The 22137-nt window shown below is 37.9% G+C and overlaps 1 protein-coding gene and 1 long non-coding RNA gene across 3 annotated transcripts; both read right to left on the reverse strand.

The window, feature by feature from the left end:
* Positions 1–3461: 3461 nt before the first annotated feature.
* LOC116066478 lies at positions 3462–18811 on the reverse strand. The gene is made up of 3 exons (XR_004108960.1): positions 18760–18811; positions 16355–16677; positions 3462–3474 (listed from the first exon to the last, which is right to left on the reverse strand). It is a non-coding gene; the product is annotated as an uncharacterized LOC116066478 (long non-coding RNA).
* Positions 9019–13224, reverse strand: hlx1 (H2.0-like homeo box 1 (Drosophila)). Of its 2 annotated transcripts, XM_031322553.2 has the most exons (4): positions 12559–13220; positions 11869–12051; positions 11537–11721; positions 9019–9929 (listed from the first exon to the last, which is right to left on the reverse strand). In XM_031322553.2, the coding sequence occupies exons 1-4, from the start codon at positions 12998–13000 to the stop codon at positions 9597–9599; spliced, it is 1143 nt and encodes a 380-aa protein (XP_031178413.2). In that variant the 5' UTR covers positions 13001–13220; the 3' UTR covers positions 9019–9596. The 2 variants fall into 2 exon arrangements, with proteins under 2 accessions (XP_031178413.2, XP_031178414.2); XM_031322554.2 differs by lacking the exon at positions 11869–12051 and having other exon boundaries at positions 12559–13224.
* Positions 18812–22137: the final 3326 nt, after the last annotated feature.

Here is a 22137-nt window from a genome sequence, read left to right on the forward strand (position 1 = left end):
TTGCAAGCAAGGCCAAGATGCTTGGAAACTGCGACCATGTTAAAAAAGCACTCAATAATGTGGCTTTTTGGAAATGTGGCGACAGCTTCTGTATGAGGGGCTCAGCTTTCAGCGTTGGTGAACATGTTTGGTACATGTGCAGCTGCAGAAAAGTCCTTAGTATAAATGTTCAGAAAAACACATGGATTTACACGCTGAAGGTATTTACTGAAGGTTAATATGAAGCTTAAGGAAGAATATCACTTGTATTCTGCAGATTGTTTTGCAGCAGTACATCTAACATAAACTCTGTTGGCACTGTTTAATGTGCATTTGCTTGCTTCTCCATACCAAATTCAGGCACACTCTCTTTCAGGGAGAAACTATGTTTTGAATAAAAGGCCATAAATAAAAGACTTGATATTGGTTATTCCAGTGAATTGGATTAAAATGACGGAGACGGTTGGAAACATTTTGGCATGCTATCAAATTAAAGCTTCATAATATTTTGCTAGCAAAAGGAGAGGAAGTCATCTCTCATGCTGATGATTTAAAAAAAGGAGCATCCAGCCGTTCTCATAAATCAGCATTTGATGGAACAAACATACCTCTGAAGGAATCAGAGCCACCTCTGGAGCATTGACACTCACTCATGGAGTTACAATGACTGAATAAAATGCTCCACTGATGATGAACACATTTTCTGGGTTTGTAATGTAATGCACATTAGCCAAAAGTTAACACCTCTGATTATAGTTGATGCCATACAATATTAATTTATGTCTGAGAGATTAACAATTGTTGGCAAATAAAACTAGGGCGTGATTTAGACATGTATAAAAACTGTGGAACATAACTAAAAAAATTTACTCAAGTAGGCTTTATTACCCATTTCACTGTTAAGTACTTTACTTGAGTATTTCTATTCTCCGCTACTTTTTACTCCATTACATTCCAGAGGGAAATGTACTGATGCATGTGTAATTTTGAGAACATTTTGCTGACTATACTTCTGTACTTTTACTTAAAGGTGCAATATGTAATATGTTTACTGTATTTAATGTCATCAGATATTAAGGAACAGTGTTGGGCAAGTTACTTTTAAAAAGTAATTAGTTACAGTTACTAGTTACTTCTTCCAAAAAGTAACTAAATTAGTTATTCAGTTACAAATTATGAAAGTAACTAGTTACTTCAGAAAGTAACTATTGCGTTACTTTCTGAAGTAAATTTTTAAATGCTCAAATGTCACCCCACCTCCACCTACCCCTCTTTATTGGAACTTAAAATACATGTGCGTGTTCAATTATTTATTATAAATCAGAACATTATAATGAAATGGACACTTAATACAATACATTATTAACAGAAACAATGTACACAAATCTAAACTATTTTAATGTTGCTGTGGGACAAAGTGAGACTAACCTCCAATCAAATGCCATGTATGTAGATATTATGTTTCTATAGTGGATCGATACAAATAACGCAACACCTCAACAGGCCACAATTGGGCAAAATTAAATTATACTTGTTAAGCACTATACCAAAAATAAATAACAAATATATACACTCTTTGTAGTGCAAATAACATAAGTGGCCTGATCTTTATACTTGTGTGCTGGTGTGTGCGTCGAGCCGTGTGTGTGTATGTGTGTGTGTGTGTGTGTGTGTGTGTGTGTGAGTGTGTGGGGAGTAGGTGATAGAATGAGGGAGAAGTGAGAGTGACGGCGATTAGCTTTCGAGTGAGTAGTGACTCTAGAGTCATAGTGAGAGAAACAAAGTGTCTCCCCTGTTCTTTCTGACCACGGTGGAAAATCTGTAGCAGGAAAAGTTAACCCTCTCCTTGATTTCATAATGCCATACCTGCCTCTCTCTCATTGACTGACTCACTTGTGTTATTCGTTGTCAAGGGGGTAAGCTTCGCTTCAGCGCTCGAACCTCCTATGGCGCCATTTTGATGCTACAAAACGATCACCCGACTGCCATTCATTTTGACGTCACTTTGACAGCGAATAACTTTACATCTGAAGCGTTTAAAGACTCTATTTGTCCATTGTTTATTTCTAAAGAAACACGACAATGTATAAAAGGCTCCATTACCTTGTACCTCACGTTATGGCTCCGTAGCAGACGTTTTTGTAAAAATAGGCTAACGATTGTGTCATAACCACGCGACTTGTCGCATAGTAGAGGAATTACCGTATAGTACAGGAGAAGTTTGCAGGCAGTTTCGACTTACTTTAGCTGTTTAAGTTTAATTACTAATGTTAACTAGCATTTTAGTTAGCAATAATTAGCCTGTGTCCATGTTATCTCCTTACATATACCTACGCTCTCCGTCTCTGCAAGAATCGGAATGATTGAGATTTCTCTTGGCACAGCTACCAGAAGACTTCCAACTTTCAGACAGGTTGCTCACGTCATATTTACGTCGTCTCTCTCAGTTGGAGGCTGCGCAGTAATGCTCAGCGTTCACCGGAAAAGTGCTTCTAATATCCTTCACTGGCCTCCGTCCAGAGCAATGGGATCTGTTGGTCCATTCTTATATACTGTCTATGTTCGTTGTGTGTCTGACTATGCATGCATACACCCGCCCAACTCTACCTTTGATTGGCTAACCATGACATTTTACTCAACCTCAGCCAATCGTCAGCATTTATGCGCTTGCGTTGTGCACTGCTCACTAACCAAGGAAGAACAGTAAAAAAAAGTCTTTGCCTCTCGGCTCAGACAGAGATCTTGTTGGTCTGATGAAAAAAACAGCTTCAAATATAGTAACATGCCGCATTTTTTGGCAGTAACGGTAACAGCGTTATTAAGATGGGAAGAGTAATCAATTAGATTACTAACGCCGTTAGTAACGGAGTTATAAGTAACGGCGTTACTAACGGCGTTATTCCCATCACTGTTAAGGAAACATGCTAAGTTGAAATATTATGTTTTCTAACAATAATGCTAAAGCCAGTATTTTCTCCTTTTGAAATTTCTGTTCCATGATGGAATTTCTATTTGCGTTTTGGCCTGTGTGTTGTTATCAACTGCCCATTTTGACAGCTGTGCCGGGTTGCCAGATAGAGGCCTACCTGTAAAACCGCAAACCCAGGGTGCTACAGCTGTAGTACAGCCATGGAAGCAGCAAACCAATGAACGGGATCAACGGAGATGGATTCATTCTACCCATCCTAAAAATAAAAAAGCTTGCCATCTTTCTAAACGGTTGCATAACCAGAGACGAGGTAAAACACAGCTAAATATTGGAGATGCTTTAAAATATGGAGCCAGCTTAGAGCCCAAAAGGACATAGAGTTGATTAATTTCCTCCTAAACAGGTAAGCGTTGAGCTTCATTCATTTATATCACGACTAACATAGGGATAGACATTTTCAGTCATTTCAACATTCATGCACTCGCATGAAATTATATAGAGTAACGTTACTTAGTCGGTGAAGTGTTCCTGACTGGTGCTAACGCCGCCATGCTAATACATGCTAACTGCTATCGTAGGATCCATGACATTTGCCAGAAACCACAAATTTGACTTCCTCATAATGGAATCATGCAATGTAACTTTGGCAAAACACCCCGTAGCCTGAATTGTTGGATTGGGACACAATTTTCTTTACAGGTCACTTTTAAATGTATGTAGCTAACGTTATTGTGGCTAACGTTACCAGTGCCAGCTTCACGTTATGTTGGACAGTAAAGTGATTCCCACTTTCTTACAAACTGGCATGCAACCATAATGTGTAATGTACTGAACTGTACAGTGTATAGACAAGCTGTACAACTGTCTGGAAGCAGTAGTACCGACAATCTCCCCCCTGCTGAAATTGTTTCCCCACTTCTGTCAGTATTACATATTGGACCTTTAAGTAAGATTTGAAATGCAGGACTTTTACTTGTAATGGAGTATTTTTTCCCGGTAGTATTGCTACTTTTAGTTAAAGGTCCAATATGTAATACTGACAGCAAGCGTTTAAAATGGTTACTGCAGTCCAAATTCAAAATACTGAAAAGAGTCGTCTCCCCCGGCCTCTCTTCCCCAGCCTCGAAGTTCACGGGAGTTGCCAGGTGTTGAGAACGCTAAGTCACACAATGTCAATGTTAGCTTGATGCTAGTCTCACATTTCCAGCAGCCAGACATTACTCCACAGCGCAGCGGAGTTGCTAGATGCTGCTATGGTGACGGTAATAAAAGCCTGTGCTCTCGTGGAGCTCTGTACACGGCTGACAGTGACCTTTTATTGACTAACCGTAACAAATACAGCTGCTAAAAAGACCAGGACCTTGCGGAACTTTGTGCGCAACTGACAGCCACCTTTTCTGGGCTTAACGTCACTACAACAGCCGCTAAAAAGACCCGGACCTCATGGTCGTCTGTACTCAGGGCACAGTCACTGTATGTCGGCTACGTCCACTGAACAGAACAATTTCGGCAGGGGGGAGATTGTCAGAACTACTACTTCCAGACCCGTTATACAGCTTGTCTATACACTGTACAGTCAGTACATTACACATTATGGTTGCAAGCCAGTTTAATCATCTTACTGTCCAACATCGTCCTCGTCTCTGGTTATGCAACCGTTTAGAAAGATGGCAAGCTTTTTATTTTTAGGGCAGGTAGAATGAATCTATCTCTGTTGATCCCGTTAGTTTGTTTGCTGCTTACGTGGCTATACTACAGCTGTAGCACTGGGTTTGTGTTTTTACAGGTATATCTGGCAAACCAGCTCAGCTGTCAAAATAGGCAGTTGATACAAACACACAGGCCAAAACACAGACATTCCGTCACGAAACGGAAATTTCAAAAGGATAAAATACTGGCTTTAGCATTGTTGTTAGAAAACATAGTATTTCAACTTAGCATGTTTCCTTAATATCTGATGACACATTGTGGTCATTTTTTTTAATTAAATACAGTAAATATATTACATGTTGCATCTTTAAAGGGAAACTACGCCCATTTTCAAAATTCATATATGTTATTGCTATAGTCTAAGACAGTCCAAAAATATAGCTAGTAGCTGGCTTTAGTATGGTTAAAATGCTGACAGCTAAACGGTGTAAAGTGTGGCTGTATTTTACTCGAAAGGATTCCAACACTGGGACGTGGGCCTACTGTACAACAGTCTGCAGCTAAAGACACAGAGTAGACTAGCTACTCATGTTTAGAAATATTAATTAAACTTTCCTCTGCCATCATAACATATTAGAATTCTTAATTTAGGTGGTGTTGCCCTTTAAGTAAAGGATCTCAGCACTTTATCTGCACTTCCACTGCATGAAAGTGAATTCACAATAATATTTTTGAAATGTTCACATGATCATTATCATCATGACAATTACTGACATTATCATGGTCATCATCTCCGAAATGAGGAAGTAGCAGAATTACCAAACTAAGCTTCCATCTTTTTGCACGCTGCGTTTATCAGCTGCAGTTTTACAAGCACTTGTTAAGTTATGTTGAAGCTTTGTTACCCCCCCCCCCCCTTTCCTCCAGCAGGGGCCACAGACTTTAAGGCCTTTCCACTGATGCATTACGCCAACGGTGGAGAAATCTCCATCAGCCAATCAAACAACTTCACAGATAATGCCTCAAAGCACCGGAGACGTCACAGCTTTTAGTCACGTTAATCCCTCAACCACTGCAGACAGAAACCCCCTTCTCTGCTCTCACAGAGGTAATTTGTTTTACACAGTTACTTATTCAAAGCGTTAAATATTGGCGAAATCTGCAAGGCTGGTTTGTTTTATGGGTTGCCCTGTCCTGGGTTGCCAAGAGGGACATATAGGACAGCTTTTAATGGAGGGGGAAAGGCTGACATTAAATACAGGCCAGATGGACTTTCTCCTATCCTGCTCATAAAAGTTCTTAGGACAGTTCACAAATCAAGGCCTCTCAGTATTATGTTAAGCGTTTGGATTGTTATTGTTATTGTACATTTGCAAATACTAATGTAATTTATAGCTATTCGAGCAGAATTTGAGACTCAACCCACCCAGATATTTAATATGTGAGCGTTTAACAGTTAATATTGGGTTGATAAAGTGCCCGGGGCTTTTTACTGCCTTCCATGGAAACTGGCTAGCATAACTCTGACAACTTTTCATCAAGCATAATTTAAAAAGGAAGATTAAGACAAGTGCCATTCACTTCATAACTGTCACGAGCTAGTTTATGAGAAGACTGTGCTGGAGTTTGGGGGTAAAATATCTCCAAAAGGCAGCAGCAGGTAATACTGTCCGGACAGGAGAGGGGAAAATGAAAAGTAAAATTCAAGATGCTAAGCTGAAACGGAAAAACTTCAGCTCTCTGGGGGTCAGTCCTCTTTCCGGAGGAGAGGAAAGTGGACCCCATAGTAGAGAGAGTTTGTGATGGTCGGGGTTTTTGGGTCACTCATTATGATGTTGCTGCTAACATGCCAACAAATACCAGAGGGTTTGGAGTTCCCTGACTGAGATATAATACTATAAGAAAAAGAACAGGGTTTTATTCATCATCACACTGTACTTTATATCAAGTTTTTGCTCTTTCACATTGTTTAGCAGAGGTGTTAACATAATAAATGACATAATTCATAGCTGGATAATGTTTAGCAGTGATGGAAAGTACATTTACTCAAGTACTGTATGAGATACTAGAGTATTTCCATAGTGTGGTATTGCTACTTTTACATAAGTAAATGCTCTGCATACTTGTAAAAGTACTCATTATGCAGAACGTTACATTGTATGATGTATGTATGTGTAAGCATCACTAATGTTGCAGCTGGTAAAGGTGGAGCTAATTTTTATTGACTTTATATACTGCTGGATATCTAAATCTATGATAATGCATCACAATTTCTTAGTTGATTTCATATTTTATATTAATAATCTGAATATGCAAAGTAACGCAAAGCTATCAAATAAATGCAGTGGAGTAAAAGTAAGAACATTCTCTTCTGAAATATAATGAAGCAGAAGTATAGCATGAAAAGGAGTAAAGTACACGTACCTCAAAATTGTACTTAAGTACTGTACTTGAGTAAATATACTTAGTTACTTTCTACCACTGCTCAACACTGACAAGCAGAGCCGTAACCATTGATGACACAGGTCATGTTGTTAGTATTTTTCTAGGAATGTGGGTGTTTGGGTGTCCCTGTGTGGAGTTTATATGATATAATTAAAACATGGTTGGTATTTTGATTCCAATATTTGTTGACTCAAATTCGACTACTTTTGGGCCAATAGATAAAGTCTAATCAATTTATGCCAAGCAATGCGGAGAAGTCTTTGAAAAAGAATTATAGCATTTAAAATGTAAAGTAAATATACTTGAATAGTACTAAAACTACAACTAAATTACATGAAATTACTTAAATAACTTATGACGTTGGTAATTCTAACATCCTGGCTACGGCCCTGCTGACAGAACCAGCTCTGCATAATGAGGACTTTTCATACTTTAATTTACTTAAATAAACATTTGAATGCAGGACTATTAATTGTAGTTGTTGTACTTCTTCCACCACTGGTGTTTAGGATACATTGTGATGGTTGTTTATTTGATGTAAACCTGATTAAACTTATTTTTCCATCAACAGGCCTCTTGATAGCCGAGGCAGATTGTGACAGATTAACCTGTAAATGATATATAATATTCAGCAGGAGTCATTGGAGCTCTTAGATACATGCACACAACCCTCTTATCTTACACAATATGTATGTTGCCACTGGACTGCAGCTGGGTTTAGAAAACACTTATTCAGTAGGATTTTTTTCTGGATAAATCATGTTTTTTTGCAGCAAAATACTTATGCATTAGGCATATATGACGATTATGATGTCTACATAGGAATATTGATCTTTTTTAAAGACACTGAAGGTTAGTTAGTTTGCTCAAAACTCCGGTATAGTTTGAGGAATGACAATACAGAGCCATCATGAGTTATTCCAGATTTATAGGGCTCTTATAAAATATAATTACTCTGACAGACGCAGGTAGACTTAATAGACATGTAAAGGTAGGGAGTGTGTCATGACATCATGTCATTAAACATCCTTAAACAGGTTTGATTGTGCTGCACATGTGCACAATTTGGATGTGTACTGCAGCAATAATGTGGGTCCCTTCTATCTTATAAATCTCGAGCAGTTGACCATCATGATAAGGCTGATTGGGAAATTACATTTCAACACAACTCTGTCCTCTCACGTTAGTCTTTTGTTGTTAGTCATATTAACAAGGTGCAGATCTGAAGTGGACTCTGGTCTGCAGAGGGAGATTAGCAGCACTATAAATGGAGGAGATGTTGATTGTATCTGTGTCTGGTTACATAAAATATACTCATCCGGGTTGTTGCTGCTATCTGGAGCCAGTAAATGTATACAAACTATAAATTACTCTCTTCTTCTTCTTCTCCTCTCGCTTTCTGCGCTGCCGAAGCAGCAACCTCCTCAGGAGGAATTTAGTTGAGTTGCATTTATGTTCTTAAAGGAGAAGATGTATACATTTATAATGGAGGTCTGAGATGGTCCTCTCAACCTTTTAGACTGTTTGTACGTTAACTGAAGGAAAAAAAATCATGCTCAGTTTTCCTCATTTCAATTTTAATTAATTACATTTATTATAATAAAAACATTTTCTTTTTAATAATATTCAACAAAAGTAAATATCAGTTGGCTGCACACCAGTCCTGTATGCAAATGATGTGACTCATAGGCCTAAGTATTTATTATGCAAATTATATATTATTTATTTTTATTGTATTTGTTTTGTTGCATATTTTTGTGCATGCAACTTCTCTTGATTTGTTTTTTTTCCCTACTCTAAACATTATATATATATATAAACATATATATAGGCTGTAGCCTATATATGTTGACACCAAAATTAAACTGAGTCAGTTTACAACAAAAAAATGACTGACTCCTAATGAGCAAATAACATAACAACATAACAAATTCCTACAATTAAAGAATAGGCCTGATATTAATTATAATAATAATATTACTAACAGACTTAATAATAATAAAAATGCATCGTGATCCGATTTTCAAAGTATGAAACATTTTATTTACAATATTTTCAGTGCAAATTATTATTAACGAAATAGCACAACTATATATCAAAACAAAACATATACATGAACACTGCTGTGATGCTCTGAGATTTCATTGATCACGTGAAACGAGTGGTTCATAACCTAAAAATAAAATTCACAACCGCATTATTTCCTTCAGATGAGGAAAACATGATGCACACGAAAGCTCTTGAGAGGAAAACGACAGTAAGGAGACACTGGAGGTGGCCGTAAGTTAAATTTAAAAAAAGCCTTGTTTTTTTTTTTTATCATTAGAGCTTTAAAGAGAGCCGAAAAAACGAGACAAAATCTAATAAAATCAACAAATGATTTTGGGCTATGTTGCTTGTCTGGGCTAAAATAATGTGTCATGTGAACAATGTTGCTCCACTTGTTCCCAGGAATTAGACCGATACAGCCCTGGCTTTAGGCCGCAGACACCTTATAGTAGCATTGAATTGACACTCCACTTGCGTTTTAACATCACTGTCGTTCTTCTGTCAAAAAAATAAAATAAAACTCATTGTTCATAGACTAAAGCCTTCATTTCAGTATCTGAGAGGCCTCCGTGTCTGTGACTGTGGCCGCTGCCTCCGTGCTGCTCGCCGGCCCGCTCCCGCTCATGATCACGCTGGTTTGGTTTGTTTGCTCAGAAATGTCCAAAAGTCCGTCAGAGTTTTCCTCCGGAGCGTCGTCGGATTCACACTCGCTCCGTCCCTCGCTCTCACACTCTGACTCCTCAGCCGGCTCTTTAGGCTCCCTGCTGCCGGACTCAGACGCACTCTTGTCCGCCTGCTCCTTGTCCTTGTCCTTCTGAGCCTGGGCCTCTTTGGAGTGTCTCCACTTCATGCGTCTGTTCTGGAACCACACCTTCACCTGAAAACACACAGGCACTGTTAAATCAGACTGTATCATGTGTATAATTCAGTAGGCCTACAACTGCAGCCTGTTTGCATGTCCATGTATTTAATATTCTTACATTTTCTTTTCCAGGTAAAAAAAATAAGCAGAGGCTTATGAATAACATATAGGAATGTTGGCACTTTAGATCTATGTCACACTCTTTTGAAATATTTTTGGATATAATGCCTCCAAAAAAGTTTTTCTCTTACTCTTTACCTTGAGAATAGATGCACTCATTATAGCTACTTCACACACATATTCCAAGGCTAAAAGCTAATCAGTGCCCAGGAAGATTCAACTGAACCTTTATTTAACCAGGTAAGTCTCATCGATGTGTGAGACCTCTGATGCAAAGGAGAAGTGGCAAAGACAGCAGCATACAAAATTTAACAGTGCAAAAATTATTAAACATTAGAAGACAGGAAAAATGTTGTTACCATAATAATAAAAGAAAAAAAATTCTAATGTAATATTATATAGAAATAGTAATAAAATGAGATAATCTGTGTGAGTTTTCATTCATGTTGATATGTTGCTGGGTGAGATTAAGTGGATGTGACTTTAGTACAGTGTGATGAAATGTAAACAAGTGTTGCTCAAGATATGGTGACATTTCACTGGCACGTCTCTCAGCCAATCCGGTTGCATCGGCTATGATGCTGCATTGCCAACTTCAATTAAACATCTGGAGCTCTTTGGGTCTTTTGTTAATTAATTCATACACTTAAATATCAAGTTCTTGTCCTTGAATCTGTGTAAGGAATACAAGTTGCAGATAAACCTTTTTGAATACTTTAGGCTTATGTGTGATATTTTAGACTTCAAGAATGTGACTGCAACTCTCCCCTCAAATATGGAAGCACACATTTTAATGTGATATCATTTCATTGGTTTGTCAGGGCCATAGCTACCAGTGAGGACATTGGGAGCATTGTTGTTTGGGAAATTTGTAGTCTTAGTATCATGTGGCTGTTTCAAGTATTTTTTATAAGCTGAAAGAGTGAAGACGGCAGCATTAAACCATGTAAGGAATTAAGAATAAATAAAAAAAATAGAATTTATAAAAAAATTAATTATTAAATATGACAAAGCCAAAACAATAGGAAACAAAATAGAGCTCATGACCTCAATATTTCTAACATCCTGACTACGGCCCTGTGGTCTTATTGTTTCATTGTTTATTTGGATCTTCTTTCTGGGGTCCATATTCAAAGAAAATATATCAAATTGTCAAATTATACAGTAAATAATATAACTACATCATCATCATCATCATCATGGTATCCAACAATAAAATGACATCAAAAACCAAGCCTACGAAACATTAACATATAACCATTTTAATGGCTTGACAGGTAAAATAAATACATTTTAATCTCAGTTTATTTGATCATCTGAACTGCTAACAAATGGAAAAGAAACCTACCTTGCTTATTTAATTTGAAGGCCTGCCTTCAATAATAATCTCTTTAGCTGTTTCTTAAAACTTTTTTTGTTGATGTGGTTTGTGCCAAAAATAATTGACCATTCTTGCAAGATGTCATCCTAAAATAAGACCTTTTAGTCAACATGCTTCTTACCTGAGCGTCTGTCAGCCCGAGCATCGCAGCCAGCTGTTTTCTGTCCGGCTTGGTGACATATTTCTGTATTTCAAATCTCTTCTCAAGTCCTTTCCTCTGCAGGTTTGAAAACACTGCCCTCGACCACGACCTTTTCCTCTTGTACGTCTGTGGCATGGTGTCTTTAGTGAGGACAGCATACGGACCTAAAAGACATGGAGGAGGACGTGAGATTAAAATAAAACAGAGAACAGAAACCAGAAGAACATTCACTGCAGGTGTCTCACACCTCCAAACAGAGAGCTGGACGGGCCAGTTTCCTGTCTGTTACGTGTCCTACATGTGGTGACTACCTGGGAAGGTGTCCTGAAACTGATGCTGGCCTGAATGCCTGCTGCTGCTGCTGCCTAGTGAATTCATCATGGAGGACGCGTCGTTCATCCCGGGGTCTATGCAGGAGAAGTACTGGCTGGCCGGAGGCTGAATGGGGATGTGGATCCCTGACTGACGGTTCGAGCTAACGATGGATGTGAGATCTGTTACAAAGCGAGAGATGATGGGCTTCAGTCAGGAAACAAAGAGTCACACTGGCAACCTGGGGGGCAAGATGGTCTAGTATTTAGAGAGACCATCAAACAAATTCAGAGTTCAAGTGTGACTGCTAAAGTGTCTTTGAGCAAACTTCCAGCTGTTTGTAGCTGATCCTGACCTCTGACCTCTCTGGTTAGGGGGCAACAGAGCAGAGGATTTCCCCACATGGCTCACTTCTTAAAGTGCATGATATGAGCTTATTTGGGCTCTTACTACTCTGAGAACAAGCCTGACAGTGTTATAAACTGGTAATTTACATTAGCTGCTTCTAGTTTGTTGCTTTCAGTTTCTAAAGTTTGGACGGTCTTGTTAATGATATCATTAAAAGAAATGGCCATAAAACACATCCCTCCCTATGTATTGTTTTCCTTGGCTGACATGACAGGAAACTTCTCTATAAACACCACAAAACTGTTGGAAAATTCAGCGTGTAATAAAATCTTGATTCTTACCTTTTAATGACGACTTTTCTTTGCCTTTTGGATCAAAGTCTGTCGACAATATCCGATCAATTCCGAATTTGAGGTCTTTGCTTGAAGGCGGGGGAGCTTGTTGGGAGTTAAATGCAGTTCTGACTGATGTTAGCTGTAGTCCGTGTCTGTGGTAAGGAGACGTCGGACTCACCCTCGCGCCGTACACCGATGGCTCGGGCGCGACGGGAGAAGGGCGCAGCGGCGAGCTGCCGGAGTGCCCGTGCTGCGCGCGGTGGTGGTGTCCCATATGCAACATGACGGCCGACGATCCCGGGATGTTCTCTCCATCTCCAGCCTGCAAAATGTCTGCGATGCAAAACGAGGGTTTCTTCATCGTATCCACAGCGAAGCCCCCCGCGCAGTACGCAGACCAGAGGCTAAAATTTGACGCGTAAAACGGGTTCAGCCCGGCCGTGTACATCCCGCAGCCTCTAATGAGTCTTATTGTTTCTCAGAAGAGGGTATAAACGGACAGGCATGTAAAAAAGCAGGGATGGCGTTTTAGGGGGATAGATGACCGTCCTCTTTGTGTCAGTGCCAAAATCGCTCTCCCAACTCTGAAATCCAAACCCTACAGTTCCTCTCTGAAGTTTCTCCGTTGACACTGATTGGTTGCTTTCTGAGCCAATGGCTGTTTTGCATTCGCTCACATCACGCCCTTACAAATGAGGATGATGTGTAGCCAACACAACACCACGCACGCGCGCGCGCACACACACACACACACACACACACACACACACACACACACACACACACACACACACACACACACACACACACACACACACACACAACACACACACACACACACATACATTTTAATCCTGAGATGATGGATTGATCACTTAAAGAGAACCCACACCCATCACCGCACACAAAAACATTATACCCTTTAACTCTCAGTACACTACACATATTTTCCAAAAAGGCACTTTTCAACACTAAATACTTATATTACCCTGCAAAAAATGAAAAGAGCTAATCGATAAATATGCCACTCGGTTGTATTGTATGAAATAGTAAAATATGTATATCTAATCATTTAATTAACTGTACAAAATGGACGTGTAATCAAATGACCCCGCGAGCCCAGGAGGCTCTATTAGCTCCACTCATCCTGTTTTTGATGGGCTGTGATTCGTGTTAAATGAGCGGATATTCCTGCTACATTTGCCCCCAAAATAGAACCTGTTTTAGTATTTTAGGATACAGCACAAATCCTTATTTCTTCCGGAGCAGAGGGGGGGACTTTTATAATGACTGTTAGAACTTCCCTTTTTCAATATTTGTGCAACTTTATCTCGACCTGCAAGTTGCACGGTGACGCAAATCCGTCCCCATGCTCATAATAAACAGAGGAAACCGATTCCCTTCTAAAACCAAAACACAATTAACTTCAGAGGCGATACTTCATCCGCGAGGCCCCACTAGATTTACACGTTGGGTCCTGGCAATAACCTTTTTAGAATTTAAATAGTAGAAATGCAAATTATAATCTTTCCTGCTGCTTTAACTTGAACGAATCTATCTTAACTGACCTGAAACAACGTATTTAAAATATGTGCAATAATAACTTTTATTATCATGTTTGTACGTTTAAGTTAATATACTTTGAATACATTTCTAACTGTCAATAAAAAATGAACTCTCTCGCGCTTTCTCCCCCTCTCCTACTGTCCTGCCTTGATACTGTCCCCCCCCCCACCCCTCCCACAGACTCTCCGATCGCATGTTTCTCTCGCATGTGTAGAAACAATGGCTTCTGAAGCCCGCATTCATTTAGTCTTGATTCATGCGGGCGGAAGCGCCGATGACCCTGACTGCCTCCTATCATGCTGTTTTCGAGTGACACTTTTCCGGGTTAAAATTAGAAATAGAGATTTAACGTTTGCCCTTCATCATGCAGTCAAAACAATCCAGGGAAGAGGATGTAGCAGACGCAGCACGCCTCGAGTTATTTCAGGTGCTGATGAGCTTTTCAGTGGGAAACATTAAAAAGCACAGGCCTCAGATCAGCCTTTACCATAGACTGTAAATCAGGCTTTTACAGACCGCCGCTGCTTAACAGGGCTGACAAGTCGGGGTTCATTTTAGTCTCACGTTTAGGTTTTTTCAGCTACAGTACTGTATGATATAAATCCATAGTTCAGGAGAGCATTTGCGTTTTGCAATCATGAAGACAAATATGTTTTGTTGCTGTTATGGAAATTTAATTGGTGTGTATTTGTTTTGAATAAATTGTGGAAATTGTGATTTACCGTATAAGAAAGAAATGCATGCCACACCGCACTTGGGGCACTGAGAACTAAATTCTTTAGAAAGATTTTAAAGACAGAGGAGCACGTGTATCAATTCCTGCACATGTTTGTGCCCTTTAGTGTCTGCCTGATTTAGAAGTCCCTGAAGAAATAGAAGGGTTTCCTTTTGAACATGCACACACACCGAGAGGATTTAAACATTATAACATATGGATTTGTGTGATGTTTCATGAGCCACTCCACATGTTATAACACACTTTGTCCTGACAAAAATTAAGCAAATGTACTGTTTCTTTCTGTAAAGGGCGCATCTCATCTGCTTATATTATCATCTACATTCAAATGAAAATGCAGAATAATAATTACACACAAAAAAGTGTTTCAGTTTGGACAGATGATTTCTTTTTTAGGGCACAGTGAGGACTGCAGACATACGGAGGATGCAGAAGGTAATTGTGCTCATGAAAACATCACAATGTATCTACCACAGAGACAGTTTGTGCCGTGAAGAAGCCGTGCAGTAATCCTGCAGTCTGATTACATCGTTTCAAGCAGTTATACGTTTTAATGCACCCATCACGTGATTTTTATGTATGCTCTTAAGAGGAGAGAGCCGGGGCATAAACATTAACCTGCAGCACAAAGTGTATAGTTTTTGTAATGCACGTAAGAATAAACCTGACATTGCTTCTGGCTTCATATCCATGTAGAATTGTAGAAGTTCAGGTCTGAAAATTGAATATTCCAAAAAAAAAAAAAAAAAGCATGCATTTGATCCACAAATCACCTGTAACAACTGAAATATGACTTTTTCAGCCAGAGCCCTGCTGGTTACTATTATTCACCTCTATTTCCCTTTTCCTAGCCAGTCCTCTGTGGAGCTGTATAAATGACGGCAGGTGGGATCAATGCCACTGCCAGCGACTCCTGTGTCTGGTTAAGGGACTGTAAGTACTCCAGACTTGAAACTGTTGTGTTAAAAAAGAAGACACACAGTTGTAAAATCCTAAAAAAAAAGTCTGATTGTTTTTCTTCTGAAGTAGTTTGGAAACAGAATATTGTCCTGTTGTCCACTAAATCCATTTTTAGTCACCTCATAGTCTCAAGATTTTCGTCATTATCATCCCTTAATAGACAAACACAATCATGCACTGCAAGTCAAGTAGAAAGTACATTTACTCATATATATATATATATATATATATATATATATATATATATATATATATATATATATATATATATATATATATAAATTAAAGTTAAAACCATTTCTAAATATCACTGCTAAAGTTTTAGAATTTAAATAGGCTCAAAGAGGTAAAATTAGAGATTAAAGATTAAAGAGAAGTCCAGTTCCAATGTTTTTTTACATTGTTGTTATGTACTTTTACTTGAACAAAGGATCTTTTCCCAGCAATTTCTTAAACTCTAGTGTTTAATAAAAACCAAAACATATTTGTTGTGAAAAAGTTGTGATTATCATTTACTATTCATAACTAACTCCATTGTACAAATGACTAACAATTCCTTATTCAGCTTAAACATGAATGGTTTAACCAGAAGCTCTACTTTATAGCCATCATGGAACAGACCATACACTCTGCAGTGCAGTTGAAACAAACAGCATGAAAACAAAAAGTCAAAGCTTTTATGATGCTCACTGCGGATGAAAACAAAGCTGTGCTGCTGTGCACCGCCGACTACCTGAAGTTTAAAGCGTCTGACGGAGCCCATTGTTGTCGCCTGATTGCTCGCTGTGTGTTTTTCAGGAAGCCTTATCAGGCGGAGGAAGAGTGAATGAGCACCTCGGACTGTAGCGCTGCTGGATCAGAGGCTGCAGGACAGAATTAAATGATTTCCATTATTACACTGAGAATTATTGCTCCCCCTCTGGAAGACTCCAGCTCCAAGCCAAGATTACTATTTCTGGCAATGTTTGCCTCAGGAAGGAACTTTCGCAGATTTAATGGGACCTGAGCCATTGTACACAGCCTTCTGTATGGCACCCTGCCATCATTTCCAGAGAGAAATGTGTATAAAGTCAAAACAAGACTGTCCCTGTTTATGTGATCCTGAATACATCCAATTTATTTCAAACAGTGAACTCTCTCTGGAGGAGATGAACTCAAATGATTTTTCATTTAGGAGGTAAAATGTCCATCGTCCTGTGATGTGTCTTGTTCTACTTTGTGTATTTATCTAATGAAACACGATTGTCTTCATGTGTTCTGAAATTTAAATCAAATTATAAATTATTCCTTTATCTCATCTTTGTTCACATGAAGCATCTTCTGGACAGTGTTGGAACAAATTCAGATCTTCTAAGTATCCATACCACAAAGTACAAATACTCCATTACAAGTAAAAGTCCTGCATTCAAAACTGTTTACTACAGTTTTTGATTCTTTTAGTATCAAAAACACAAGTACTGATTATACAGAAAATGCCCCCTGTGAGTCTTTTATTATTGTGTATTTTAGTATCTAATCAACATCACTGTCACATTAACATGTACATATTTTACTGTTGTAGTTGGTCAAGATGGAGCTAATAGGTCTATACTCTTAGTTTAAGCTGTAACAATGCATCGCATTTTATGTTTAAGTTAAAATAAAGTGTTTCTATGTAAGATTAGAGAGATAAGAACAGATAAAACAGACGAAGAGCTATTTGAATTAAACAATGAAATTAGAAATGAAAGTAAGAAGAGAGACAACTTTTAAAAAAAGTTATAGACTGTATACATTACAATACCTCTGACAATAAAAGTAAAGGGTGCAAAAGTATATTAGGCTAAATCTTAATATACAAAGTAACGAAGTAAGTAAGTAAGAGCTGTGAAATTGTATACTAATATAGTGGAGTGAAAAGTACAATATTTGTACCAGAGTACCATATATAATAGTAGTACTCAAGTAAAGTACACATACTCAAAGTTATCTCTTGTTTCAAGCCAATGAACACTTCACTTTTTTTCCATATCATCAGGTTGGGAAGGTAGTTAAACAGAATCCATAAAACATTAATGAGCATGCGAAGGCAGTAAATGTACAAGCAGCTCCCCCCAGTGACAAAATGTTCTCTCTTCTGGTTATTGGCTTATTTTTTTTCCCTTTTTTAAATTTTTATTTGTTACAAATGTAGTTTTCATTTTGATCGGAGCAAACATCAACAATTAAACAAAAACGTGATTAAATAATTTGAAAATGAAATCAACTGTGAGTCAGTGGAAAGATAAACACACGGGCTGGCTTTTGTTTTCTGACTGTGAAACTGTGATGATGATAATCTTTAGGTAAAAGTACAGAAGTATTATCAGCAAAATGTACTTAAAGTAGCAAAAGTAAAAGTACACATTCTGCATAAAAATACTCTCAGTGATATATATATATATATATATATAGATTACATGGTAGCTAATTTTAAATTACTGTATATACAGTTTAGTCCAGTGGTTCCCAAGCTAGGGGTCAAGAGTCACAAAATAAATTGTTAGGGTAGTGAGATGATTAATGGAAAAAGAAAGAAAACTATAATCTCTGCTAAAATTTCTATTAATTTTTGGCTCTTTTAATGTGAACTGTTGGATGATTTCAACTCTTTGGGCTTATTTAAAAGAAACCATGTGAGTTTAAAGGTAAAATGTCTCTGCTGACAACTGAGAGATCACAAGCTGAAAAGATAAACCACTGATTACATCTTAAACAAGTTATTGTAATTTTAATTGATTGTATTTTCAAGGTGTTTTATCAAGGTTAAATGTTGAAGATATATGTGGTTTTAATGCAAAATTGTAATCGGTGAAAAGTAACTAATAACTAAAGGTGTCAAATAAATGTAAAGGAGTAAAAAAAAAAGTCCTGGAGTAGAAGTATAAAGTGGCCTAAAATGGAAATGACATCACAACTGTACTTACATTTCACCAGTGCTTTAGTTGCTGTATGTCCATGTTGAGCGACTGCAGCAGCTGCAGACAGAGAAAGAATCAAACAGCAAACATTCACCATCAAATTGAAAAAAAAACTGATCACAGGAAGACAAAGAAAACCCAAAATGCCCCCAATCCTTACAGTTTGGAGTTCGTCACAACGGTCTACAATTTTAAAGTTGTAATAGGTGTTGATTTTTTTAGTGAAATGATCTGGAGTTGACTGGTGTTGATTGGAAACTTGTTTCTCAGGCGTTAAATAAGTGTTACACAGACTCAAAGTGTACTTACAGAAACACAGGCGATGATCTGTAAACTCTCAGTGGCACTCACGCTCCTGGAGTGGCTATAGGCTACTTTTGAGGTAGGTAGGCTACTTGAGTATTTACATTTTCTGCTTATTTATACTTCTACTCCACTTCATTCCTTTGATACCTTTACTTGCAAGTTACTTTGCAAATTTAGATTGCTAGTACAACATATAAATCAACAACTACATTTTGATGTATTATTAAGATAAGATTTTATTGGTAATATATTATTAATAATATAATATTCGGTAATTAAAATTAGCTCCACCTTTACCAGCTGCAACATAAATGTACATGAATGCATCAATAATTATAATCCAATAATATAATATAGCCTAAATTATTCTGAAATGGTCCAGTCTGCAAAATGAGTAGGCTACTTACAGTAAAATGTTGATGCTAATTGCACTTTTACTTTGGTAAAAATTGAAATGCATGAATTTACTTCCACACTGTGGTATTGCTACTTTTACTGAAGTAAAAGATATGAGTACTTCTTCCACCTCTGCTAATAACGGGTAAGATTGGGTAAGATTATCCAAATGACAGAACCAAGGGCCACTATTGCAGGTAGAATGAATGAATGATGACCTCATCTGAGTCCAGCGGATTCAGATAAGTGAATGGCTGCCCTGTGTTTCCTTTTGTGGTAGTGCGCTTTTGCCTCTTTGCTGTGCACAGTCAGAGTTTAAAACATTAAGTGGTCATCATTAGCTGGACACTGGAGTGGTAGACTAATCACACTCACCTCGGCCTGCCCTGTGCTGTAAACAAGCTGAAGGAGAAGCTTTAATGGAAGCTTTTAAATATGACGGTGACTCGGTGCCTTTGAGCAAAACCACGTGTTTACATTAGAACAGATTAAAGTCGCCTCTTGTGCGGCAGGTTCAGGGCCCTCTACAGGTCCGGTGTGCAAATGTACACACGGTTAAATCACATACTGTAAGCAGCGCAGCGAGCTAAATACTGCACAGGAGAGACTAATGGAAACACAAAAGGTCATAATAACAAACCATTAGGCCTCCTGCTCCTGCTGCTGCTGCTTCTCCTGCAGGGTGGCAAGCTGCCATCATGAGCAAACCCCCCAAAAAACATAGTCATTTATGTCGCATAGGCCTATGCTCGATACGTTTTTTAAAGCATAGTTCCGATTTTTGTCCCAATGATTGAGTTGGCAGTCGTTTAACAAGGAAAGATATAGCAGATAGCCTGTAATAATAATAATAATAATAATAATAATAATAATAATAATAATAATAATAATAATAATATCAATAGCCTAATAATATAAAAATAACTTATGTTTGTAAGATGTACAAGTTAATTCATATATTTGAGTTAATTTTCTAAAAATGTATTTACAATGTATATACGATTTACTATTTGCATATGTGTGTTTAAACAGTCAGTACTTGCATATTTACATGTTTAACTATTTACATCGGTAGTTAAGAATCTACCTCTGTGGTTTTTCTCATATTATGCGGAGTCTAAGTTCTGCTAGTGTCTGATTGGTTAGTTCAGCTACATGTGATTAAGTAAAACAGGGAAGTGTTGTTGTTGTGGAGCTGGTAAAGTGGGAAGAACAGTAAAGTGTTGCTTAACAAAGTTATCCGTCTCCATCCAGCTGTTGGTTCTTATTTAGAGTGATACAACCACCACATGTGAACACTCACCTTACATATTTACATAGCGTCTTTCACCAAACCCAAGGACACTTTATACGAGTTGACTGTGCATTCAACACATAGTCTTACTATAAATAGGCATATCTGAAAAGGGAAAAAAGAAAAAAAGAAAAAAAGAATTACATTATTGATGCTAACTGCTTTGCTTTAGAAACCGAAATAATGTTCACTTCTTTAGGCCTACCTACTAGGTTCCAAAACGTCTTTAAGTTGAAACAAATGTGGCAAAAAGCTACAAAATGAGCATTTGTATTTGTATTGAATTTACATGACATCGTAAAGAAATGTTTACGGTGATGCATTAAGGGCCGTCATCAGGCTGTATATTCACAGCAGTGTGACGCAGAGCAGAGCATTCTCACCCTGCAGCTTTAATGCCTCACATCTCCGCCAAATCAATCCGTAGCGGTGGAACAATACGATTCATCATCCGAGAAACTCCAAACAGCAGCAGCAGGTCTGAAGGTGCAGAGCAGAGATGTTTCATCTCCTGTACACATGACACAGTTTATATGAAAATCTGGAGATTATATTCAAGACAACATCATTATGAAATGTTTTTAAAGCACATTTCAGGGATGGTTAAAAAGATAAAAATATACAAGACTTTAATTGGGGCTCTATCTATCTATCTATCTATCTATCCATCCATCCATCTATCCAGCTATCTATCTTTTAGTATTTCACAGGCTTATTTTTACTCTGGGGTTTATAACAGGTCAGTTTGTCTCATGGGAGGACAGATCACATCGGGACAAATTTGTCCAGAAAACAGCTACTGGAAATGTTTTTTTCCACGCTGTCCCAGGAGTCTTCTTTACTACTTTGGCTTAGTTTTATTTTTATTTTTTTATTTTATTTTTATTACACAGGCTGTGCATCTTGGTCCAACTGTCTAGCTGCTGCACTATAAACACATTTCCCTAAAACGAAATGTGATTAACACCTGTGTTGCTTTATGAACATACTGGCTCTTCCCAGTAACAGCTTACAATTTAAAATAAAATAAAATGTGTTATTGCTAAAATAATAATAATAATAATTTATATATATATATATATATATATATCCCAGAAAAGATTTTTCTTGCGTGATTTTTCTTGCGTGTCAAGTTATTTAGAGCTGTAGAGTACCCTAACCAGCCACACATTGAAGAGCTGTGTTTAATTTTTTTTGTGGCAAAGTGCTGCCATCTAGCGGTCATTTCGTGTGTTACTAAGACACAATATATGCGTGCGTGCGCGTGTGTGTGTTGATTTTGGTCTGAGACCATACAGCTGTGTCACCGAGTAACAATTAAATTAACAAGGACCCATTCTTCTCTATACAGCCCAGTGATTATTGAATTTAAATGATTATTCGACCAC

Source organism: Sander lucioperca, chromosome 19 (genome assembly GCF_008315115.2).
Source record: "Sander lucioperca isolate FBNREF2018 chromosome 19, SLUC_FBN_1.2, whole genome shotgun sequence".
In the NCBI taxonomy this organism is placed as follows: Eukaryota; Metazoa; Chordata; class Actinopteri; order Perciformes; family Percidae; genus Sander; species Sander lucioperca.

What these genes read in the sequence shown, in the direction of transcription:
- hlx1 (XM_031322553.2), bottom strand. Translation starts at nt 13,000, where the DNA reads ATGTACACGGCCGGGCTGAACCCGTTTTACGCGTCAAATTTTAGCCTC. An exon ending in AGAAAAGTCGTCATTAAAAG is followed by an intron (nt 12,052 to 12,558) that starts GTAAGAATCAAG and finishes GCTTTGTAACAG; the next exon opens with ATCTCACATCCATCGTTAGC. An exon ending in GTTTCAGGACACCTTCCCAG is followed by an intron (nt 11,722 to 11,868) that starts GTAGTCACCACA and finishes CATGTCTTTTAG; the next exon opens with GTCCGTATGCTGTCCTCACT.